This window comes from Plectropomus leopardus, chromosome 11, assembly GCF_026936395.1.
Source record: "Plectropomus leopardus strain MGB_pleo_1.0 chromosome 11, ASM2693639v1, whole genome shotgun sequence".
Taxonomy (NCBI): Eukaryota; Metazoa; Chordata; class Actinopteri; order Perciformes; family Serranidae; genus Plectropomus; species Plectropomus leopardus.
The window spans coordinates 7000158-7027591 of record NC_142186.1 but is presented as its reverse complement, the minus strand read 5'-3'; the positions used below and the strand labels follow the sequence as shown (position 1 = coordinate 7027591).

Genomic DNA, 27434 nt, shown 5'->3' with positions numbered 1-27434 from the left:
CAACCTCTTGATGAACTCACCAGACGTGTACACAATCTCTACAGACTGCTGAGAGGTAAAAAGATAGCTTGAATATTTTATTGAATATTTAAAACATATTCAATGATTACTCTTTTCGTGTCTGGGGTATTGTTACATGTTGGCCATGGGTCACTCGCTCTGCTGTTTGGCTTGTCGTCGGTTGACTAGCCTCCTCAGGTGCTGGCTGATGGCAGATGGCTTGTTGTAGATCATTCGCCGGTCTGCTCCTTTTATGTGAATATGATTGGCTGATGGGTAGGACTCCTCCAGAAACTTCTTTTGAAGCTTAGCTACCATCTGGTGCAGGGAAAAAGATGATTTACTATGGATTTTACACAAACACTACTACAATATTGTCCTGCCATCGAATGAGAGTGACTAATAGTAGTAAATCTGTTTACCTGATTTAGATGTTCTGGTATTTCCTGGTCAAAGGAATCCCCGGTGATCATACTCACTAACGTCCTGCTGGAGAGGGGCTTAAACTTTGTGATGTCCCTTTAAAAACAACAACAAAAAAAACCATTTAATGTTATTTTATATTTCAGTGTTCACTTTGACATCCACACTAAACATGCAAATAACTGACCCATACAGACAATATAGACAAAAAAGGCTTTCTAAGTGTTACCATACCTCACTTGAGCGACACTTTCATTCAGAAAGTAATGCTCATCCACAGCACTGCTCTGGTGGGCAGGGTTACTGAGGAGGTATTTCTATAAGAGACAAGGTTAGGAAAAAAAATTAGTCCGAAAATCAGGAATGAAAGTGTCATTCACCTTAAGGCTTGCAGGAGACTGCACTTCCTACAGAAGCAGGAGAAAACTAAAATAAAGAACAAAATACACATGGTAATGTATGTCAAACACATTGGGCCTCATGCAAGAAACAATGTATGAACACATTTTCTCATTTTTGGTCATATTCATGATTGTTTTTTTATTATTTAGCGAAAAATACGTTTTACATCTGAGGAACATTTAAAAAATGCATGAATATCATTTAATTGAAATTAGATTATGTTTTAGAATAATTAGAATGGCTGGATTGTTAAATTTCAGGGCTAAAGAGCTATGCCAGGTGCATTAATCCATGTTACTGTAATTTCAGTAACTGCACTCCCTCTGCTGCCCAGTGGTGGAATGTAACTAAGTACATTTACTCAATTACTGTGCTTAAGTACAAATCTGAGGAACTTTTAAGTTACTTTAGTGTTTTTGGTTGTAATCTCATGCCACTTTCCCCTTCTACTCCACTACACTTCAGAGGGAAATATTCTACTTTTTACTCCAATGCTATAATTGGTTAATTTTTTTAAAGATATTTGTGCACAGACCATATGAAAATATACATGAGCAACTAAAACAATTAGTCAATAATTAGAAATAACAATGTCGGACTACAGCGCAACAGCCATGGGAGCTTTACTAGTTGACAAATAATTGCTTACATGGACAGTAAAGTTCTTTACTGTGGACGTGGTGACGTATACGTCGATCCATGCGTATCGCGAGCAGACTCCGCCTACTCGGCGCACAGCTGGCGTACGCCGGCGCTAATGGTGCCCGTGCTAGCGGTGCAGACCCACCCCCTCGCTCGCAGGCCGTATCTCAGTGGGAAGACGAGAGAGGGGCTCCAGGGATTCAGTGTGTTAACCAAACGTTTTGCCATGAGTGTGTGGAAGAGTAATATCGACGCTACGGAGTATTTCCGGTCTGTCAGAGTAAAGTTTGAGTTTCCAGCTAAGCTAACAGCCGCGCTGCTGCCAAGCTAGCGTTAACTCTCATGGACTTAGGAGATAATAAGCTGGCGTGCTAACCTTTAGCTAGCAGCCTCATTTACATCGTCAGCGTCGACGGAGGAAGACAGGAGACCAGATAGCGCACTGGGTGACCAGGCAAAGCCCAGCTGCTCCTCTGGCGGCGAGGGAGGAGATATATTTTTTTTTTTACATACCGCTGAAGAACTGGTGGGAAAGAGGGGAGGCGCTTTTCTCGGACAGAGAACTGTGGGAGCTGAACTTCTGGTGGGTGAGTGACCTTTTTTTCTGTGGGTGGTCTCATTCATCGGCTGTTTTTACAAACTAAATAGGCCGGTCTAGCATTCCCCACAACTCAAATCCATTGTAAAAAAAAATTAAACGGAGTATTTGAGTGACTTCTTGCAACAACGACATGGAATTGAAATTAAAAAAAAAATGCGTATGTTGTGATGATACTGAAACTACTGATTATTTGTTTTTCCTGTGGTGCTTTTTGGATTGATATACATAACTGACTTTCCCCAAAGGTTTTTCATCATGAAAACGTTTCTCATAAGGACATTGCTTATGGACTTGACATTGATAATAGCAATGATGACTTTCTGGTAAATTACATTGTAATACTTAAAAAGTTTTATCTACACAAATCGGAGTATATGAATGTGAAACCTAGGTTTAGTGTTTTTCATAATTAATTTTTTCCTTGTGTGAAAGCCCTAAATGCATGAAACATAAAAATGCAATAAAACTGCAAAGCATCATAGATGAATATGGTAACAACAGCCATAGCCGTCAATTTATATTTATTATTCCTTTTTTATTTTGCATACATACATATATTTTTATAAATTTGATACGATTTCTTGTCTGTTTTTTTTCCTCGCTTACTTCATCTGTATTGTATGCACCTGATCATATTGATCCAATCCAAGACCCCAAAGCCATGTTTATACATTAAGTTTGTTCAGTAAAAAACCAAACAACAACAAAAACATCCTGTGGCCGTCATCTTTTGTGTGGCCCAACGGTCAGCCACATTCAGGCCTGCATCTGGAGGGTTAACTTTAAAGACTATAGCAGTTTATCTGTTATTTTCTTTAGCGTGTGGGCCCACCATTATTTTCTTTGTATACCCTTGTTGTTAAATCCTTTTAAGAAGGTTGATTGATTGATTGGTTAACTGAAGGTCAAAGAAGTGTTTGAGTGCCCCATGTGTACTGCTTCTGAGTGTTTCTGTTTTAGTAAGTTAAAAAGGGGGGAGAGTGAAACCCTAAACTGGTAATTTGGTTTGATTATTTTGTGGTATATGCTGATACAGGAAGTTTGCTAGTCATATTATTTATCTTTGTCACTTTTACGGCCTAATTTGGATTTCTTCTAATCTCTTTCAGTCAGTTTTTTAATTTGAGGTTTAAAGTGTTACTGTGGTTAATACAAAGTGATTCCACTTTTCGTAATGTCTCTTGTGTAATGTAACATTAGTATAGTTTTGCTGTTTGTTGTTTTTTGTATTTTAGTATTTAAGAAGATTTATGTGAAACAGTGTGTGTTTTAGGGACACAAGACAAATTTAAAAATATACTCCGATAAAGTAAAATCAAATCAAATTTCCAAAATGATTTGGAAAAGATGTAAAAATGAGCTACAAGCCAATTTGAATGCAGCTTCAGACAGAATACTGATATAACTTGGCTCTGTGATTCTCCAGCTCAGGGCAGGGAAAGTTCACCACGCTACTGGAAAAAGATGTGAATCCTCAAACTGAGCCGAATTCCCCTTTAACTGTGTCTATCACCCACGAGTGATGAGACCAGATAGCTCCGGTGCCGTTAACATAGCAGCAAACAATTCTGCTCCAGTTCAATTAAGCAGTGGTTACAGAACATGCCCTTGAGAAATGGACTGCATGCTCTATTGAGTCCAGCAAGCTTGTGAGTGTGCGTGCGTGTTATAACCTTCACTAGCCTGTCTACAAAACCCTTTTCTCTGTCCTTGGAGAATTCAAGCACAATGATGTCCTTATCTCCTTGGCAACAACTGTAATACTTGAAAAGCTGAAACAGGTCCCTCATCACTACCGCCATCGAATCGTGGGTGGCTGGCAGCAGAGAACAAGGCGTCTTAACGAACGTTTCGTGTCCATCCTTAGATAGGCGTCATCACACAGACAGCTGCAGCACAAAGGTAACACTGAACGGATATTAGGAGCAGGGTTCACACACATTTTGACCATGATTTTCCATGGCTTTTCCATGACTTCCAAGAGTTTGAGGCACATTTTAGAGACCATACATCCTCTGAAACGACCATTGACACTCCCTATCGTTGTTTTTTTTCTAACATAATATAAGAATATGATAGCTTTTTAAAAGATAATGAATTCAGAACAGGATTAGAACTGAATATTTAAATATAACTAAGGGACTGTTTATTATTTATAAGAGGGGAGAGGGTAGTGCAAAAAGGGGGAGGCATGTTAAATAATTTTTTAAGCATCGGGGAGGGACTTATGTTTTTTATGTTGGCATAGGAGAGGGGCATGCAAATGTACATGGCTTTATTTTGTGTTTATGTTACTGTCAAATTTTAAAGAAATCATGCCCTCCAAACCTTCAGCCCCCTGGGTAGGTAATTTTGGTCTTTTTTATTTTTTATTCAAATTTTGGCCATTCGTAAAGAAAAAAAAAGTTGTTTTTTTTTCTTTAACACTTTTTGGTAGTATTTAAATGTTGGTCCTTTATTTTTTTATTATATTTTTTCCCCAATTTTTAAAGAACATATTTTGGCAATATTTTTTCTTCCTTTCTTTTTGGTGATTGTTAAGGAAACATGCCTTTCAAATCCGCATGTTTCGTTAAAAATCAACAAAAATGACATTTATCATAGCCAGAAACTGTAAAAATGGAAATTATTGGATTTTCAAATATATCTAGTATATTTAGTTTTCCAAAACTTTACAGGTCTGGGCATTTTTTATTGACAAATTCCATGACTTTTCCAGGTTTTCCATGACTGTACAAACCTTGTGTGCTCACAGAGGTTCACTTAAGTTGTCTCTCCACACAAGAAAAGGTTACTAAATTAGCTTTCTTGCAATAATCTCTTTGTCTCTATGTCCCTCGTGTATTTAACAGGAGTGTTTGTCCCCGTACTGTAATAAGGTGTCAGTCTTTAGCATTATTGCGTGTTACCAAAGATATTGTTTGTTGTTCATCACCAGAATCCATTACTTCTCCTCTGCCTAAGATGTTTTCCATAGCAAATAAAAAGTGACTACAGGACTTCATGACAGGCAGAGGTGTCACAGCTATGTATGTGTGTATGTGAATGTGTGGGTTTTAAAACGGATTCGCAGCAGATCTGAGTGTGGACAAATGAAAAAAACAACAATAAACCCTCTCCTGTAGACAAACTTCATCTGCAATACACAGCAAAAAGCATGTAGCTTATATTAACAGCCTTTTCCTCACACTCTATGACCTGTCAAAAGGCTGAGTTTACAATATAGCAGGCGTCAGGAGATACAGTGCAACTGCAGCGTCACGTCAGCTCCGGGAACGGGGGTTCAATTTTCATTTATTTTAAAATGACGTCTGGCGTCATATCATGCCAAATTCTCAGTCTCTGACGATATGAAGACAAACGCCTCTGCAATCATCATCCACCTCGTATCTGTGCTGAGGAGGAGACATGATTATTCTTGCACTAGCACCATCCTGTGGCTGTATGGGAACAATGGGAGGAGGTAATATCACTTTCTCCTATATATTCTTGATTAGGTTACAGAAGCCCAGAAATGGTCTGAGCAGAAGAACAAGCTACAGTCTTGTCTTCAGATTATAAAAATGATCAACATCCATGTTATGATAGCGTCTCTCTGACCTGATGGTTTGAGATATTTATCCTTAAATCGCCCCTGACCTGCAGTGTCACATTCAGCTTGATACAATATTTATAAAAGAAAAAAAGATCAATACAAAAAGACTTCTGAAGCTTTTTCTTTTTAATTTCTTGAACAATCCATATCACAGCCTTTGGGGCGTTCTTCATTGTAATGTGTGTGTGTGCATTAGGCTGACCTGGCGCTGGATGACCTCCTCTGAGACATTTTCGCCTTTAATAGTCGGTTCCATCGCCCCCAGAATAATCAGCATGCGGCTCAGCCCTGTAGCTGCAGAAAACTGCCTGGCTTGGAGTGAGGGCAACAGCTTACCATACCTGAATAAACACACACAAACATTCACATGCCTAAAACTTCAGTAGGAGACGAACTCAATTCCTGAGGGATAGCATTTTCACCATGCTTGTTTTGTTTTGTTTTTTGTTTTTTTTAAAGCTGCATTAATTGATTAATTGAATTGAATTGTATTGAAGTGAAAAACAGAAAAGGCTAAAAACACATTGACAAAGGCCAGTGGTTCCCAACCATTTTCCTTTTTTCTATTATAGAGTTAACTGACGAAACCTAGACTAAGTGGTAAATTACAGGGATATTTTATATTACATTCAATTGATTATAGTAATAATACAGAACCACTGATAGACTGCACAATTAAGCCAAATCTTGAATGATAACTGCAGTAAGTTTGTGTAAAATGCGAGATTTGGATGACTTACAGCAGGTTATTTCCTCTGAAATAATTGAATCAGACATGAGTTATCCAGTTGTTTTTAGTTACTTTTTGTGTTTCCCTGTCTGCATTGTGTTTGTTTGTTTGTTTGGTTTTTTTATTTCTTAACAATCATACATACTTAATAGGCATCTATTTTGGCAAATTCCACCTGTTCTTCACCCTGACGCTTGGCCATAGTTGCTCTAGCTCTCTGTTTGTTCAACTTTTAACTTTTCTGATACAGGACAAGGCTGTTCAGCACAGAGTGATAGCTAGTATAGCTTGGGTTCAGGTCTTCACCTTACTCTTATCCTCTAAGTTAATATATTGAATAATAATCTCAACCTTAGAAATAATCTAATTTAGTTCGCTTCTCAGAAATCAATGAAATACTGAGATACAGCCCTTTTGTATATTTAAAAAAAGTTTTCTTACACCCCTTAAAATCAAGAAAGTTTTGGATCTTTAGCTTGCCAAATGCTCCACAGTTTTCAGCAGCTAGTAGCTTACTAGGTTTCTTTGTAACAGTAATGTGAAATCAGTTAATCAGAGCTTTATCACTAAAAACAGCCCTCTCTACTGGAGAAAAGTGTCTGTGGGCTGTGAAACCAAAGTATTGTGTTAAGATACTAAAAAGCACCATAGAGCTATCTGTATGAGACCAGGTTGATTACTACCACTGACCCATTTCAAATTACACTAATCATTTGATCAATTTAAAATATGAAAATAATTGATCCGTGCAGCTTTTAAATATAACCATCAATGCCAGAGTAAGTCTCTATCACAGGTTTTCCAATATCCTTTAAAGTGCTTGGATCCACAAACATAAGATGAAGTCAGTTTTAATTTGTGCTGTTCAACAACATGATTACGTTGTGAGTGGCTCAGTAAAAAAACAACATGACTGATTTTATGATCACAATACCAGTGACTCAGTCAAAGTCATACAATTCCATCAGCCTTTTTCAACCCAAAATCTCAAACTTTCTCTTCAAAAACATTTGCCTGGGGAATGAGAAATACTCTTTTTTTTGGCAGATGAGAGAAGAAGAGCTGTGGGATTTTGTAACTCAGGAGGCCCAATCGGTCTCGGCTCACTGGTGCTCTGAATTGGCTGGTCTCAGCCTGTGGAGCCCAATCAATAGTGCCGTGCGCCTGCTGCCGCCATCGCCGCACCGCGCAGCCTGCCCCTACACGCAGCCAACACACTGTAGATCAGCCCCCCTGCACCGGGAAACACTCGTCCCCTGTCTTCGTCTTCCTCCTGATCTGGGCCAGACTTACAGCTCTGTGCCTTTGTATGTCTGTATCAGTTTCTCTCTGCTGTATTCAATCTTACAGTACATTTCAACAACTCATTAATAACTGAAGCACCTTTGTAAAACATCCATTTCTATGCTGTAGCAATTCAACTTGTGCTTTTTTAATCATTTGATTATTTGTTTATTGTCTGACCATTTTTGGTTATGATATCTTGTCTATACAATGACCCCTGTTCACCTGTTTTTTCTTTTGACCCATTAGTGCGTACAACTGAGAGTTTGTGTTTACTTTGGTGGAAGTGTTTTCTGGGCTTACCTTAGCACAAATCTGAGGACATTTACACCACTTTGCATAGAGTACTAAATTTAGTCTTGTGGTCCATGTGAGTATTATATATTTCATTATGCCTTGGGAAAAAACAGCGGTTCCATGTGCCCAAAGAAAAAATTAAGTGCAATAAGAAAATGGCTGTAGGCCTATCTCAGAAACTGCAAGGAGTACAATTAGCTATTTATTATAGGCAATTTTATCATTTTTACTATTTTTTTAGAAGTCAAGACCTAGACTATTGATAAGTGAGATTGATATACGATATATGCTCAAAGCATGCTCATACCAGATTTCACAATTTAAACCAATCATAACTAATGTTGTGGCATTTCTCTATATCATACTTGGGTTGACTTTTGGTGTTTTTTTGTGAATTGTCTCAACAGCTGTTGGATGGATTGCTTATAAATTGGGTATATACATTTGTGTAGTTTTATTGACTTTGGAGGTTGCCTATATTAGATACGCAGACAGGAAATGTGGGGAAAGATGGCTAGGCATTGTTAAAAGGTTACAATAGTACACTTGAAGTACCATACAATTAAATATTTATTTATAATCATATAGATGGAAGCATTCAGTTGTGTGAAATGCCACCAGATGCCACAGGCGTGTAGTTTAGTTCTACTTTCAAACATTTTGGTGCCATCTTGGTAAGATGAACTGCAGACTGCATCAAATACACCATGCTTCCGTCTTCACCACACCAGACTGTTTGGTTTTTAGCTGATGTCGTAGGGGGTCGATCACATATCGTATTAAATGAAAGAATGCTTGCGATAATTTGCTGCAACAAAACTACACAAATAGTCTTTTTTTTCTACATCTGAATACAAATATATCAAATGCGGATATCGAGAATGATATCCTGATGGCTGGCTGCAGTATAGGTCGTAAGTAACTTGATGCAATAATATGGGGATAAATGACATGATGTGACTGTGTGACTGCTGTGTGTGCCACTTGATGTAATGGCAGGATATGCTGGTTTCATTTTTGCACAGTGGGAGTAAGTGAAGTCCATCTTTATATACAATCTATGCTTGGTACTGGGTTATTTTGGCTGATACTTTGAAGGTATTGAGGATTGATGCTCAGCCCTAAGGGAGAGAGGGCCATATGTAAAACAAGGACATTATGGTTACCAGTATGTGTTAGGTGCCATAACCTTTAGGTTGGAAGGTTATCAGAATTGTCACTGATTTATTTTTATTTTTACTATACCACAAAGAACTAAAACTTACTAATACTTGACTTGTAACAGTATCTTATATCACAGCAAAAGCCCATAGTGCATGTTACAGTACACTTTATTTTACAATCGACTGGTTCAGACTGACACAGACTGGCTGCTTCACTGCCATTATACTGATCATATCAAACTCACATCATAAACATTCACCTTTCCGTTGTGAAAGAACCCATTTCACCTGTTGTTGATATGACACGTTGCTACCTAAACAACTGTAGCCTGACATATCGAGCTCTGCTCCGGCAAAGCATGTCAGCAATGATTGGTCAGATTCAGTTGATACAAGCAGCGGAGAATGGTGCTATAAATGGCTGTGTAAAGATAACATATCTGCTATATTCAGTCTCTGCAGGTCAATAATAGATACATGCAGAAGGAGGGAGGGAGAAAGTCAAATGTTCTAATTTTCAGTCTTCAGTCAGACAGAGAAAACTTTTCAAATCAGACCTCCGGAGAGTGACATTTTGACATTTTCATCTTCCCTGCCACAGTTTTCCCCCGAAGTCATTCTGGCACCACAATTTAGAACTGACTCTTCGACCTGGCTCTTAAGAGACTTCTCAGTCTCTGCACATTTTCCACCTGTCACCCTTTTCCTACCCCTTGATTCCAAAAATAAAGGGGGAAAAAAACACTCTTTCCCTATCAGCCCCCTAGTTCGAATCTGGTCAAATCATTCCTGGGTCTGGCATTGAACATTATTTCAAGGATTCTCCAGCCACCTGTCCTATTCCCTCCTCTTTTTTCCATTTTTAATTCTGCCCCGGAGTGAGGATTATGCGAAGCAAGGCATGCGTGTCAAAGGGAAATTTAGTGGGTAAAGACAGCCAAGATTGGCGGGATGAATTAAACAGATAACGGGAGGAGACGAAGTGGGGGAACCATGTAGAGCAAAACGCCTCACCGATGTTGGTCATTTCAGAGGGGCTCTTTTTTTTTCCCTCCCCACAGGAGCGAGGAGGCAATATCTAAATTAATAAAGTGATGAAATGAGTTTGTGCCGTGGACTTTCTGCTGTTTGACTTTCCCATCTGGATTAGTGCAGGCTGAATGGACGCTCTGTTACTTTTGTTACAACTGCGCAATTCACTGTCGGAATTTGGCCCTGTAGTGATAAGGCTCCCCTCCTCCTCCTCATTACCATCTCATTCCATATGCAGGGCCTCTGTTACCTGAGAGCCTGCTCACACACAAAACACGAACTATTACACGAGCTTCTGCCAACTATTACAATGAACAGAGAACATTTAAACACGGACTATTACATGAGGCTCAACTAACTATTATGCCAAAGGAACATTTTTTAAAAAACTGGTCACTGAAAAGACTTTAAGACACTATTACAAGAAGGAGGGCATATGGACGTGCACAGGTACATGATGAGGCCTCTCAGTCTCAGGCAGGGAGGTTAGTTTGGCCTTATTTTGAAGAAATATAAACTTAAGTGACTCAGAATCAAGGTCAGGGGCAAAGCAGAGGGGTGGCTTCTGGGGGTCCAGCCCTGAAATTTCTTTCTCAAAAGCCCTCAGTCATTTAGGTTTTTGAAAATACCTTCAACTTTATGTCATTCAAATAATATATGCCCATGTTGTTTATGCTACTATGCTATTCCCTAAAGAAATCTAATATAATCTAGTTTATGTTCTTCTGTTTGCCTAATGTTTATTTCAGAGTACTGAGGACCTCATTTAGCATTGTTAGGGATTCTTGATTTGCAATTAGAGCAGCCAAGATTAGTATGGGATGGATTTAAATGTAGCAGATTTGTCAGCTAAATATTAATTTTGTGAACTCTACTCCAGCGTAGTATAACAAAAATAGGTTTTAATATTAGTAGAGCTGTTCAGATTGATGAAAACAGTTGGAGAACAATTAGATATAAAATGGGATGTAGGCTCAGCAGAATGTTTTCTTTGCCTTGCCAGCTTTCATGTTTTCCCCAAATAATATATATTTCTGGCATTTGGTTATCTCAAATGGCTTACAAAGTAGAGCATGTAGATGTGGTAAATGGGAAAAAAATCTCCCTGAGGGGGCATGCCTCTGGACTCCCCAGGTTTGGGCTGAGCCCCAAATGTTTACCACGCCTGGCTCCGCCCCGATCGAGATTCATCACAGCAAAAAGTCAACACAGACAGGGATGTTAAACCCCACATTTTGGAGGATATTAGTTAGGCTGTAATCAAACCTAAATATGTACTTCACAAGACTTTTACACAGCAAAAAAAGTTCTTAAAGAAGTGAAACGGTCTTAGTGCATGGATTGGCATTCTCTGAATGATTTTATTGATGAGTATATACATGTAGATAATAATTGTGTTGATTTGATGCTTGTGATGTTCCCTAGTCACCTGCATTTTTCCTGTTTTTACATAAAGGACTACAAACGAAAAAAAGACGAACTTAATTGTATGTTGTTTGACGTGAGATGGTCACAATAGAGAATTGAAGTTAAACAGGAAGTTCTTTTCAATTCATAAAAAAGTCATTCAAATTCCCATTGCCATTTGTAAATATACTAATAAGTTTAAATCCAGCTTCGGAGCAGAACCTGGTCAGTATATTGTGCCGCTAACTTCACGTTTGGATCAGAATGGTGTTTTTTGAAAAACCATCCAATATCATTGTTTATTTAATATTTATGCCTTCAAGAAACATAATTTCTCAGAAGCCCTAGACTTTTGCTGGCTTAACGTCACATGCAGACATTACAACACTGAACATTGCCTTTGGAAGAGAGCATAGGTTTATGCTAGGTTAGGTTTATGGTTATGGATGAAACCACTACGCTTGTAGTTTAATGAGAGTTGTAGCTTTGTTTGTGATTTATTGTGCATAATCATTGTTTGTTCTTTTTTAAAGTCACAAAGTTTTCCATTTCTAATAGCAATACTGTAGTGGAGACGATTTCTCTTTTAAGTACGGAATGTAAACCACAGGAAAGACGGATAGAAGAAATGCTGAATGAGAGATTGCATTGGATAAACTAGTGGAACAGAGGCTAGCCATGACCACTCTGTCAGGTATTTTTCCGTACAGGAACTTAACGGTCTACAACTTGGAGCTATGTATTGCCTGAACCTGTAATAACGCATACAGTCTAGGTTCTTTAAAAGGTGACGCTATATGGTGACACTGGGACCAAATTCATCAGTTTTATTGACTGCTTGGTTTTCAAGTGTGCTAAATGCAGTGCATTTGTCAGGAAACATGGGACTAATATAGGTTCAACAACATTTTGGGTCTTTTTTACATTTACGTAATTACTTTTAAACACCATGATTGTTACACCAACAGAAGAGCCTGCAGCTAATAGCATGTTTTTCATTCACACATTTTAAAGGCAAAAATAATTTAAACACTGCTCTAGTTTCTTTAGTATTGTATAATCAGAGCAACTTTTTGAAACAGGCTGTATCTGTGACAGAGTAAAACACACTATTGCAACTAAGATTAAACTTCACATTGTCAGCCTTAGACCTGCTGTATAAATTGGACCAGAGGTATTGTATGAAGTATTATGCCCATTTATTGTGCCGTATGACGCACGATACTATTCACATACAGTTCTATAACAACATGCTTTGGGGTACAGTGTTATTTTTGAGTGCCAGTTTAAGTCCACATTTTCAACTGTGCTTGTTTGTAGACCTTCAGTAGTTAAGTTTTTTTGATGTTTGATTTTATCCTCTGTTTCTGTTGTTTTGTAGCTATAACAACCCCGTTTCCTAACAAGGATTATTAAACTTGCATCATATTTTAAGCTATCTTAAAAAATAGCTTTTTGAGTGTAAGCAAAGAAGTTAACCATTGCTTACAATTTGTTTAATTATATAAACTATGATGATTCTGCTTTTGTGAATGCTCAGTGACAGCTGATAAATGTATTAATACAACAGAGAAAAGTAACACAGACCAAGGGTTGTGATGCAACCTGGTTTCCAGAATGAAATGTTGGCACTGTATGTTTTTGCAATCCACGGCTATATTACATGTATACTTTTCATACAAATCATGTCAACATTTCTAAAGTTATGCAATTCAGATTACATGTATACAAGTATAGTTTCTCATCAGGAGGAGGATAGATAGTGAAGGGTTTGATACCTAGGTGGCTGCCAAACAGCAGCAGCGGATGACTGTTTAAGACCAACAAACAAGAGAAGGTATGTTTTAACATTTCCATGCATTTGTAGCTACAAAACTATACTTCTGAAGCCAAAACATGATCTTTACCAAACCCTAACCAACAGTTTTCTTGTGCCTAAACTGGCCACATTAACCACAAATGTAACAGATCTGTGGTTGGCAAAAACATGCCGTGCCAACGTTTATTCTTGTTATTGCGTTGTGTGTTGAGGTGCCAATCACTGAAAATAGACTAGAGAGTGGGAAAAAAAGGGTCACACACTGGCTCTATATTTCTCTTTAATTCATATGATGTTTCAGCCCAAAGGCCTTCTTCAAAATCAACAGTCATATTGTGATTGTGACTGCTGATCTTGACGAAGCCTTGAGGGCTGAGACGTTATCTGAATAAAAGAAATGCACATGGAGCCAAAGTGTGCAGCAGTTTTTTCCTACTTTCAAATGTATTCTAACTACCAAAATTATTATACATTCCACTTGGGTACCACATCTGCTTCACAATTAGTCTGATAATGGGTTTTAATTGTCATTTTGCGTCACTTCATGTGCAGTTGTTAATTTAGATGATGTAAAAACTTACAATCATTTAAAAATAGGGAATAAACAGAATGTCTACACTGCCCAAATGCAAGAAAAATTAAACATTGTGAATACTCCCACTCTAAGTTGTACTACCCAGTATGGGCACAAGGTGTCAGTCTTGTACCACAACCGATGTCAGCCCACTCCAGCCTCCCCCTGCCTGCTCTCAGCTTTTCTCCCTGCATCAATACGATAGATTACACTGGGGTAAATACACAGGGACCGCAGCAGCCCTGATTCATTAGTGGAGTGTAACAGCAATAGTTACGCTTACAGTGGTTCTAATTACAATTAATTGGCATTCCTAGCTCATCTGGGAGTCTCTGGATGAGGGGGTAGGATCTGAGGAGGGAGGGGGGCAGCTGAGTCAGGAGCGGACTGAGGGGGGAGGCCGACTCACTGGGAGCCATTACAGAATCACATTGTGAAGCATAATGAATCGCACACAGTTGAAGCCTGCAGGGTCAGATACAGCAAAACCTAGTCACAAATATACAGCATGTACAGTATATATATAGTATAGAGTATATAGTATATACATAGCAATATAGTAGGAATTAGTGTTCCTCAACCAAACTCAAGTGTTTTTATCTTTGTCTGAAGCTGAGAGATTTTTTTGCATTTCAAATACATTTGATGTTTTGTGTCCAAAGGAAGACAGGGATGAACCACTGGAAAGATTTACAAGTTTTCTTTCCATTTTTATCTGAAATCCTCTTGAAACCTGGACATAATTTTATATATACAATTGTACTAAGTACTAAGTTTCATTAATTTATTGATTTATAATTTTAACTACACCTTTTACTGATTTCATGCAATTTGTGGGACATTTCTTGCCAAGTTGGTCATTGACTTTCTTTCCCATATTTTAGAGAGAACTCAAACCAATTTGCTGTGGTTTTAAAGGGTTAAATAGCTTGTGGAAGTTGTCCGAACGTTGCACAAGATGTCGATACAGGTTTCAAAGGGTTAAAATTGACTAATATCCCCTGCATCATGCTTCTGTCAGGCAGCATCTTCTACTGCTTTTCTCTTTCTCTCTCTCTCTCTCTCTCTCTCTCTCTCTCTCCTTTCATTTCTCTGTCTCCCTCTTTCTCTCCCTCCCTCCATCCATCGGCCCATGGCCAGTTGATTGCTGCCAATCTCAGCTGAGGATCCCTGAAGGGGTTTAGAGGACGGCTGTGCTCCAGTGGGTTATTGAACGCAGCTCACAGTGAAAGCGAATGGGCTCAGAGGGGGAGACTGGATATGTCATCACTGGCTGCTACTGTTTACCAATGAAGGAGGAGTAGACAGTGCGCACGTAAATGCTAAGGCATTATATAATACTGCTTATAGTGTTGAAATATTAGCACCCAAGTACTGAAACGTTTAAATATCTCAGCAATATAAGTTGTAGTAAAGACGAGACGAAGAGAGGATGTTATACCTGTAAATCTGTCTGCTAACAAAGTGCTGTGAGGAGGGATGGAAACACTCCCTCATATTAAACCACGTCTGGCTTATAAATCAAACCAAGAGACTCTGAACGGTCGTCAGTCAAAGTGACAGTCATACGCTTCCCGTCATACAGAGCAGGCTCCAGGTGAGCTGCAAAACATGTCTATCTGCTGCACACCGCAGCAAGCTGTGTGCAGAGCTGCTGGACTGTTTGTGATATGCATACTTGCATTATGTGTGTGAAATGTTTATGTGTTCCTGTGTGTGTGTGTGGGGGGCATTGCTGAGCATATTAATGACAGGTCGGATGATGAATGGGACAGAGAGTGTCATTTTCATGAACTCAATCAGGCTTCCTATCCAGGCCTGCAAACACAGCTGTGAGACTGACACTGCACCTCACACGCTCCCAAACATCATGTATCCACACAAACATAAAGATAGGACGTATCAAATATATGGTCGATTTAGACTTCATATAAGCTTCATATAATCTTACTTGAAATACTTTAGCAACACACCTTAAAAAAGGCCCTAACTACAGGGTCTGTGTCTCAGCAACAAACTGAAATATTCAAATTATCACCAAAGTTAAAAAAACAAACAAACTAGCACTTAAAAGAACAAAGATGCAGAGGAAAGGGATGAAGAGACTTTCAAGTGGTGCCCCTGTGAGGACTGAGTTGCACTAAACACAGTAATGGTACATTAAAACGGAGAGTTTGCCAATCAATCAGCATTCATTAAACTGGAAGGACCATCCCATTAGACGAGAGCATTCCCCACTGTTTCTGCTCTCTGAGCAAACATATTCCCCATGGGGTAAATTAGTTTTATACTTCTCTCTCTCTCTCTCACACACACACACACACACACACACACGCACACACACTCTCGGCTGCAGAAACACACACACTTGCACTGTAAAAAAACAAAACTTGGTTTTCGGGTAATAAAAATGGCAGCTGTGGTTGCCAAAATTTCACCGTAATAAATGCGGTAACACTTTTTCACTTTTTTTTCCATTTTCACTGTGCAGGAAGCAGTATGGCATCCATTTCCTGTTTACAAAGTTTTGTTATTACAGCTCACCAGGGCATTAAAATATGTTTCTGTAAACATTTAGTTGAAACATAGGCAGTGCAGTAACGTACTATTGACTTATATTAAATCAGCTCTTCCTAGGTATACCCTTTGATCAGATATTGGTCCAAGTTTGAGAAAGAGAGAGGGCCAGTAGGTTTCTTGGTCCAGCTCGATACTTTTTTTGTCTGCAGTGAAGAAATGGGATAGGCAATAAGAAAATTCGGAAGTACAGCCTGTAATTCCAGCAACATCCTGAAGGCCAGCGAGACTCACAGTTCTACACACTTCTACAAATACTACCCACAGTGTTTTGATATAAAGCTTGTTGAAAGTTGGTGAAGTATCCCTTCAAGGGAAATTTCATACCACTGTATACAATGTAATTTATGACAAGTGTGTGTTGGCCAATAGTTTGAAAAAATCTTTCCTGTTTTGACATGACAATTCCCCTGTGCACAAAGCAGCCAGAGCCCAAAACCTCACCCTATCAAACACCTTGGGAATGTACTGGAACTTTAAATGTCACCCAACAGCAGCAGCTGACCTCAATAATGCTCTGGGGATGCTGGTATAGCAGTATCTATGGCTTTGAAATGAGATGTCCTTCAATCACATATGGTCATCTCTCTTTGCATTCTTTTGGCCATGAGGTGTGTTTTTTATCCCATCAATGAGACAAAGTAAGCATAGTTATTAGTTACGTTGAAATGTATGGAATAATCCTGGATGTATTTGAGTGGAGAGATGCAATGCTTTCATTCCTTGAGCGCGCAAAACAAAGACTGACAGCACTGAGTGAATCAAACCAATGACTCTCATTCAGAGTGTAATTTGTCCAGACGTACACTGGGGCCTCTCCTAATCTCTGATGCTAGACCCACTGCTTGATTTTTCATCAGGCAGCATTATCTTCCCCCGCAAGGAAATGAGACACATGCTGGGATGTCTGCAGAGGAAAATCCCAAATCACAAAGTTGACCTCTTACAAGTGCACACAAGCAAATGCCTGCACACACGCGGACACGCACAAAAACACAAGCACGCCATTCTTGGGAGACAGCGGCGATTCATTTTGTAAGATCTAACAGAACTAATTTTGGGAGTGAGCCTCTGTTAATGAGTGGGTCTTTGATGTGTAAATCCTCTGGTCCCAGTGCTAAGCTGATATGGTCTCCCCACAATCCTGCTCAGGTGCAGCCCCGCTCCCTTCTGCAAGACTTATCTTGTGTACCAAATACTGTAAGATCTCCCACTGCCTTGCTAAAAAAAAGAGGAAAATAACGGAAAAGCAAGTTGAAGAATGCCATTGCCACTATGCTGTAATGCATAGCTCTGTGCTGCATCTCCTCTATCTTAATATTGTATATGCCATTCCTGTCTCTATTTTCACTCCCCCATGGACATCAGGCAAAGATGATAAAATATTTTTTTATTAAGTAAATGTAAGTCTTTGGTTCATTTCATTTCTCTATAGCCTCTCCACAGAATAATTGGATTGTGGCTGCAGTGTCATGTACTCAGTGAAATGAATGCCTATTAATCAGAGGATAATTGGACACATACCCCTGATAAATGGTGCTGCTCCACTTTGAGTCACGTACAAATTAGGCCATTTTAAGGGATCCATTTCTTATCTGGCTTGACTCATGCTTATATAAGTTGTGAGCTAATATTGTTGGACAGAACTACGGATGCGGCAAGTCATACTCGAAATGAGAGTACTTGATTTTAGCTGATATTTCTGTCCTCCTGTGATATCTTAATACATATGATGTCCCAGTTATAAGTGACATAAAAATATACTACATGAACAGATATATTGTTTTTCAACTCATAGAACCCGTTTTCTTTCATTTACAGAACTTGTGAAGGGCATATTAACTGCAAAAAAAATAATTTATATACAGTAGGACTATAAAAGCAGTTGATACTTTAGACCATGGCAAACTACGTAAAAATACCTAAATTTTGCTCTACTGGCTCAGTCCAGTGACCTCCTTTAAATCCCTTCTTAAGACTCAATTTTATGGTTTAGCCTTTTCTGAAATGATTGTATTTAGTGCTACTTTTTATACTGTTTTATCCTGTTTTGTATCTTGTACATGTTGTTTTTAGCTTTATTGTTTTTATTGTAAAATACTTCGTAACTTTGTTTTGAAAGGTGCTATACAAATAAAGTTATTATTATTATTACTCAATAAATAGGTATCAATATCTTCAGATCAATTATCTTAATTAAAAACGATAGAGGGATGCTTTTGAGGTTCCTGCAGGCTCAGTGACAGGGCATTTATTGTACATTCTGCACAAAAATGCGATTACAAAAACATTTAAGTCTTATTTATTTAGGTGTGAATGATGATGATGATGATGAACAAATTTAATTTGTTTGCTTGTAAAACTAAGTTTTTGTAACTTGTAAGTTGTTTCAAAACCAAAGAAACTAAAGTAAGACTAAATTCATCATCTTTAGTAAGGACATATTGTGTGACAAATTTACAAAGCAACATTTTATGAGTGAATTTAAAATTAAAAGCATCTAAAAAAACTTTTTGGGAGTGATTACAGATATCAAATTATACTGAAACCAAAATACTTTGTCAAGTACAGGCAAGCCTCACAAAAAATAAAGGACTTCAATCTAGTTTTATTATAATTTGTATACTTACAACTATGCTGTCAACTCATACTTTATCATTTACTGCATTCAAGTATGGTGAAATGCGGGCAGGGGGTTATAGAACTCGCCTGTTTACATTTTATTGAGGCTTAAGGTTACGCATATTTAAGGGAGGTTTGTGAGCCAGCCGTCAACCTTCCACATTTCCAAACTCATCCAAATTTGTTAATTTCTGACTCAACAAACCAACATAGCAATGGACGAAATGCCAAACTTGGAGCCTTTAAACAGCAGTCCACAAACTAATTTGTAGCATCATGTTAGCCACTAAGCATTATTTTATTCAGTCTGTGTATTACACAAATTCAGTTCCAATCTTATACTTTTAAGGAATTCTATAAAAACAAACAAACAAACAAAAACTTCTCAACATATGTAGTGAAGACTGAACATATGTAGTACAATTGGTACGTTTAAAATCTAAATTAGCGAACAAATGAAACAATGCATGATCAGAAAAGCAATATGTTGTATTTTACTGAGAGGCATTATTATTGTTGTTATTATTGTCTGGTTATTTATTATTTTACTGATAATTCTCAAATGATAGATGCTGCTATTTTGCGCTAAAAATATCTAACGGGTTTTGAGCTAAATAATCCTTTTGATCTGCTTTGTAAGTGAGAAATCTGCACTACAGATGCACTCCAGAGATTTGCTTATTATGTAGCCACTGCTGCTAGGCTGTCAGCTACATCTAAAACATTAGCACAGTTTGCTAAATTATATAACTGATTAATTATAGTCTCCTCAGCAGTGAAATACCTTTAAGGCTTACACATGACATGCTTTACTTGTAAACAATCTGCAATACTGTTAGTGTTGCATAATTGACACATCTACCAACCAGCATTCCTCCTCTCCTCGCACTCCCGGTCATCATTAATAACAACCCGACCCCCTGTATGATAATTAATGCATAATGGGATATATGCTTTGACAATGACTACCACTTGACATATATCTCGCCTGGAGGATTAAAGCAGTGTTATTACACTTTCTGTCACTCAGTCCCGAGTACCGTCACAACCCTCGCACTCGCCTCATCTGTTTCATGCTAAAAGAGTGCGATCAGCTAATGAGTTTCTCTGCCCTCCAATTAATCATGCTAATGAGCCCCACCCAGAGAAGATAATCAACTATTCTCACCATGAAAGCCAATGAGGGAAGAGTTGGGGGCTCCACTTGTGAAACATGTTAGCGCCTCTGCCTCTACTCTCCCCATCCTAATCCTCTTTCTTGATACATTTCCCTTTTTTCTTCTCCTCTTCCCTGCCTCTCGCTTTTTATCTGCTCCTCTCTGCCCTTCAGAGCTCCTTATTGTCCTCTCTGCTCCTTTCCACGCTCCTCTTTTCTCAATCTTCTTTTCCATCCCTCTTTTTCACAACTCTGTCTAGTTTCTGCTTCTTTAACATCTCTCCATCTTCACTTTTCATCCTCTGCTCCTTCCTTTTTTCTCCTTTTTTCACCACAATTCTGCCCTCCCCACGCACCAGAAACCAGCTATAAACTCACCAATACTCTCTCCACTGTTCGTCCTCAAAAATGTCCTCTGGGATAGGATCAATCAGCACCAGGTCTGACACTTGCCTGAGGACAAAGAGAGGACACACACACACACACACACACACACACACTCAGATGAAGTAAGACTCATTGACTACCCTTGTCCACTTTACCCTCCTGGCCCAGGCTGTAATGAGTGTGAGATGGATGGTGACATCCCGTCTTTCTTCCTGTAGATTTGTCTGTCCTCTGTCCCCGCAGACAGATGACCACACATAGACTACACCAGTTCCAGAGGCAATATTTCCATTTGGAAAGGTGTCATCCACTCACCACTACTTAATTTTCTCCCTTAACGGCAGCAATATCATGCCTGATTAAATACTAAATCTTTCATCCCTGGTACGAGCTACTTGTCACGTTAATCACTACGTTGACTCTGAGATGGCTGAGTTATGGGGGATGATAGGAATGGACAGTGGAATATATTTCTTTAAGTGCAACTGTAAAGGCACTGCATACCTTATTATGTATAGTTTGCAGTGCCTCCCAAATTCCCAAACTCTTATAGCACAAAATATACAAAGCACTTTTTACATTACCTCATTTAAATTTTATAAATCATTCATTAGAAAAATAAAACATAAGTCTGGTAATTTTCTACATTGTTTTATTATTAAAAAAATCCCATCAACTGATGCACAGACCTCCAATGTTATTTAAAAATATTAAAAACATCAGTGAGTCACACTATTGCACTGGGTGACATGTTCCTTCATTACCATGAACAGAACACACTGTAATTTATTCAGCCTCACACACACCATCCTGCTGCCAGAAATACACCCTTACACATATTAATCTTTGTCTGAAAATAATCCCTAACAAGTACACTTTTTGTTCATGTTTGAGTAATGTTTGCCACAGTGCCCAGCTACATAGGTAATTACTAAGATTTTTTTAAAATAAAAGCAAATCTGTGTCGATGCGACCCATTTTTTAAGATGAACATCTTTAATAGGAGCCAAAATACCACGTCTGACTGCTTTTAAAAGAGTAGGAAAGACAAATAGTATTGATAGACTAACATGTTGGTAGTTTGGGTTTCTTTTCTACTGTAAGAAAAATATATATAAAAATCGCAGTCCTATCCTTTAATTTACTGAGATTTAAATGATGCAACACAGTTTCATCTAGTTGAGTGCATAGTTCAATGACCATTAATATTGCCCATTACTTTTAATATTCCCCAGTTTTTCCATGTTATCTGTGCCTCTGTGTTGTATGATTTTTTTTTTTATTAGCACGTGACAATGTGTAGCATAAGGATGTTTTTAGTCATTTTATTCTTACTTGCTTTGCAACAGTTTTAAGTTTAATCTTATATTCTTGTTTATTCTTCTATTTTCCCATTTTTTAAATGTAAGTAACTTTTTTAATTGGTCCAGTAGTGAGTGAATGGGCTGCAGTTGCAGCTGCAAAGCAGGCTGCAGTGTAACCATTCGAGGCATATTCACCCTCAATGTGCGTCCACTGAAAGTGCTTGTTTTTGTCACTGACAGGCTCAGGTTGTTATTATGTGTATCTGACAACATTTTGGAAAGGATCTCTACAGATCAAGACATTTACGTGAAACATCACTATAGCTGCCTGAAGAGTAAATACTTTTAAATGAGCAGTTTTATAGAAGTAATTTGGCATGAATCATTGCACCTCTGTAAAGTTGGGAGACTCATAAGATGCAGAAAATAACAAAGCTTCTTCATAGTCAAATATGATATTATACAACTCTTTTCACCAGCTGAGTATTACCCCCCATGACAAGTAGATTGACCTTCATGTGTAAAATTGGAGGAGCTATCCTTTAAGTGTATTCATTACACAATACTTACACATCATGAATGTGGCTGTAAAACCTGCCGTTGAGCGTGCCAAGCTCAGAGCCCACCAGGATGAAGGGCTTGGCTATCCCAGCAGCCTGCAGGAGTCGGTGTAGATCATCCACCATCCTGGAAGACAACAACACTCATCTGTCTCGGCACAAAACCAGGACGCGCTGCAAACTGGGCCAGCAGGTTTATTTATTCAGCTAGGTGGGACCAAGGCTCATCATTAATCTCATTAATTTCTAATCTGCTCGTTAACAGGTTTATCAGGAGTCATATTAAGAAGCAAAAATAACCTCAGAGAAAAATTAAGACACCAAAATAAACCAGTGCTGGAACCCAAATGACAGCATAAAGTAGGGGACTGCTGGCTCCTTTTCACCGCAGGAAAAAACAATCAGCAGCAAACTTCTATCATCAGAGGGAGCATCATCATTACATGAGATGCAGCAGCTCCTCTGTGAGAGCCATCTGCTGCCCCGGGTTTGTTGTGCTAATAAATCAAGTCTGAGGTGTCACACTGAAACGAAGAGTTTTCACAAGACTCCCAGGGTTAAGGTTAGGTGGTCATCAAACTCCTCCAGATATTGAATTCTGGGAAATTGATTGCTTGCATCCCAAATGAGCCGCCGCCTGCATCCCGGGCTACATGCCAAGGTAAACTAGACTGCTGACCGTTGGCGAACTACTCCCGCTCATCCCCTAGGCAGATTTAAGGTTTGACAAACACGTTACGATGTCAAAGGCGAGAAGATTACAGCCCCGTCCCACAGCAGTGTGCGGCAGAGCAGAGCAGGGCTGTGGTTTGTTCAGCAGGGAGGGCACGAGGTGTCCATGCACACATCAATCTGTGCTGGCTGCAACATGAATAACTAGTCCCAAACAGCCACTTTATCAAGAAAATATTGATTCCCAGAGGATCATTACTGAGCAGTGATGAATAATGCAAAACTGAACTTGATGTGTGTTACTGCACTGTATGAAGCTGTAGCTGTAGCTTTGGCTTGTACCTTGACATTTTCACATTTACCAGAACATTCTCTGTGATAGATCTAGTGCTGGAACAATTAATGGATCAACAGAAAATAAATTAATTTCATAATTTAATTTCCAAGTAGAAGTCCCAAAAATTCTTTGGTTCCGGCTTCTCACATGTTAACATTTAAATGTTATTTGCATTTTATGTGAATGATGTTGACCTTGTTTTCTCATATTGTATGGCGTTACCTGTAAGGTTGGTATTGTGAAGCACTTTGTAACTCTGGTCTTAGAAAAGTGCTAGAAAAATAAAGTTTATTATTATTATCATCATCATTATCATCATTATTAATTTTATTATTATTAACATTTGCAACCCGAGGCATTTACAGGGTTCCCATAGTCATGGAAAACCTGGAAAAGCAATGGAATTTCACAATCACATTACATTTTTGTGGGCTGGGAAAGTCATGGAATCAGTAAAAAGCATTGAATGTTTTGGAAAAGTCATGGAATTTTGTTGTGCATAATTAAGTTGTTATAGTAATCCTCTGTAGATAACCTTTCACGTAATGTAACATAACAGCAAATGTATTCACTGTAGCTGTGGATGTAACGTAGCTCTAATGAATCTGATGTTTAAAAATAGCAGGCAGGTTTGGACAGAAAAAAAATACAATGGTTCCTTGAAGTTGTGAAAAAGCTTTAAAATTCTGTCAATGAAAATGTGTGGGAATTCTGCATTTATCAAACAACAAGACAAAGAGTCTTCAGTCATGCTCTCAGCTCTGTGCGGCCATACCAAGATAAAACGTGGCTTTGAGCTAAATGCTAAGGCTGCTCACAATGATGATGCTAGCATGCAGATGTTCATTTATAAAGTATATAACAAATTGAAAATATGACTTAATAATATCACCTCCTACACCACCTTCCTGCACAGCCCCCACAAGTTTTCTCCTATAATTTTAAAGCTCTCGTGTGCTGAAACTGACTCAACCTTTACAAAACCATGTATCAATGCTCCAGAATAGAATGTGGCTTCCCGCAACCAGCACCTATCAGACTCAGATTCACCTGCACGCCACACTATACTACTGTTTTCGTGGCCTGCATCTCATTCACAATTTCTACAAATTAATTTCACAAACTCAGCTACAACAGATAAATAAGACAGATGGCCCTGCAGGTGTAAAACAGCCCACTCATCCATTTAAAATCCTCTCAGTGGCTACAAAAGCACTGACTAGAAACTGTGACATTATATTTACAAAGGTAGGAATTGTGTGCAGCAGAAAAGTTTCACTCCATACATTATATGACACTCTCAAAAAGACAACTGAAGTAGCATACTAACCGTCCAGTTGTTGACATCCCCCAAACTTTCTCAGTTCCTGTGGTTTCATTCTGCATCATCCGCTTGCTGAAGCCCAGTCCCATTCTGTCATAGGTACACACCTGAGCAGTGTGACAAACAGGTGTAAACACCACATGTTTACAGAAATATTAGATAACATCACGCTCTACATACACATGAGATGCTCTCAGTGAGGACTCCTGTGTTGGTACTTTAAAAATGCATGACTGCTGAGTAACATTGAAGAATAAGCGGTGGTGTAAACAGTGCACTGTAAGTTTGTTTTTGTAACTGCTTATGTGATTCAGTTGTTCAGATGTATCTAGGCCCTTCGCCAACAAGCCAGTGACCTGATTTGGGTCGCATTTCAGACAAACAACATGGGGCAGGCTGTCAGCCCAGACTTTCTGCTGTACTGAGTCTTTGTTGAGCAGGGAGGACGTGGCATAGCTACTGCAAGGACTGTCCCTACATGACCCTGACAACAAACAACATGGCAGCATTAGTAGTTACTGAGTCTAGACAAAGTGCACCACAGTGGATTTCCTTGATCAAAGGCAATGTCAGAGTGCTTATTCACCCTGTATGAGATAGTTTGTTTGGTCCCGGTGAGCCCATTTGTTTTAACACAGTACCACAAAAGCTATCATATTTTGAAAAGTAATTTCAGAATACACCCATTCAATACAATCCATAATAACTACAATTTTCTCACCTTTGTTAGTGTGGCCACACTTTCTTGGACATGAAACCAAATGTCTGAGGACATTCCAGCTGGTGCATCCAGTATTACTAAAGAGAAAAAAACAAACTGGTTTGGGTGGGCTCAGCAAAAACACACATACAAGACACACAGACATTGAAGCATATGCCAAAAACATTCATCATGTTTCATAACTTGAAAGAAAACTAGTCATGGCAGATGATAGAATTTTGTCATAGGATTTATTACCAGCTGGTTGTCCTTTTCCTTTACATAAAAGATGCATCTTTTGACCCAAACCAACATCAACAATCTGGCCATCTGGGTGTAAGAGGGAACACAATAAAAAGACAGATTGGCTTTGAAAACAAGAAAACCTTATTGACAACCCCCCACTTGAGGCAGTCTAATCCACATATTTAATAAATATATTTTTAAACAATATGTTTTTTTACGTTCCTATAAAATCAAACTGAAAGGAGCAGTGACTTTGTTAGCTTTAGATGAGAGAACCTTTAGGCAAGAGCATCTGTCCTTCTCTCTGCAGTGATGCATAGTTGAGGAAAGGAGGGATGAATATGATCAAAAGTAAACACTTTCCAGTGGTCATCAGCACAGAGCCATAAGACGCTCTGCCTTCAGATTCAGCTTGGCGGTGCAGTTTTTGATCTGAATCCTAGTTTTTGTAGAGAAAAAAAAAAATCAATGTTAAGTCACACATTAACCTGACTCATAGCATCCTAGAGCTGGAAAAACATACACATTTTATCTACATTATATTTATAATTAAAGTGAAATCATCACAAGCAATTAAAGCGTTGATTCCATGCCCTGCAATAATAGCCGACTGCTATCAAAACCTCAAAGGTTAACTGAGGCCATCAGGGTTAACCATAGTGTGTTTTGGTGGAAAATTTACCATTACCCAGGTAATAGACATAACTGTCGTTATTTTATTGTTCGGGATGCATGCCGAATTAAAGAACAGTTGCTTATGATTTGTTACAAATAAATTCTGAATTGTTTTAGGATCGAGTAACCTGTAAATAGGCAAATAACGATTAAAATCGCATTTCTTATAGGGGGACTTGGCTACTCTTCTTTGGGTACAAAACTGGGGGACATTGTCGGACAGTGTCTCATACTGAAGATAACGTTGGTAGTGTAAGATCGGCATAAATAGCAGAAAACCGTCATTTGCATCCTTTATGTGAATAAAGGAGTACTGACGAGCAAGTTAGCTTTTGAAGCTAATGTTGGCTAACAGAGACCTGCTGTAACATGTACAGTAGCTTTCAGCAGCTAGCTGTTGTGATCGTTGCATTACCTTTCTGTCAGCATTGACAGGTTCATTGTTTGATGCCTGAGCTTCGGTTCGTCTACGCATTTTGAAATGAAACGCAGTAATCGCTAGTAATGCTGAACAAACTACAGAATGAATGAAACTGTAATAACTTCCTGGTGTATGTACAGTAGCCGACGGGAGTCAAACGTTTCCCTGCGCGTTTCTTATTTCTGAAACACCTCACTTTTATAATTTACGGCTTACTCAATGATTAATCAGAGTAATGTATGAGAAGGGAGGGGTGGTGCAAAAAGGAGGAGGCATTTCAGATATTTTCCTAAAGCCTTGGGGAGTGGCATACAATTTTAAACGGCTGAATTAAGCATTATTAGTATTTTAGTGCAGATTTTTAAAGGAAACATGCTTTCCAAACCTGCACGTTTTCTTTAAAAAGGTCTCTGTCCACATTATGTGGATTCTATGTCTCATTAAAATGTTGCCAAAAAAGAAGCGTTTGTACTAACTAACCAGC

General features: G+C 38.6%; 1 protein-coding gene across 1 annotated transcript; it reads right to left on the bottom strand.

Annotated features, from left to right (window-relative positions):
• Window positions 1-49: 49 nt before the first annotated feature.
• Window positions 50-27087, bottom strand: LOC121945958 (uncharacterized). The gene is made up of 11 exons (XM_042490345.2): window positions 26945-27087; window positions 26131-26293; window positions 25867-25938; window positions 25630-25706; window positions 24915-25015; window positions 22586-22702; window positions 20703-20777; window positions 5866-6004; window positions 658-740; window positions 423-519; window positions 50-318 (listed from the first exon to the last, which is right to left on the bottom strand). The coding sequence occupies exons 1-11, from the start codon at window positions 27002-27004 to the stop codon at window positions 151-153; spliced, it is 1152 nt and encodes a 383-aa protein (XP_042346279.1). The 5' UTR covers window positions 27005-27087; the 3' UTR covers window positions 50-150.
• Window positions 27088-27434: the final 347 nt, after the last annotated feature.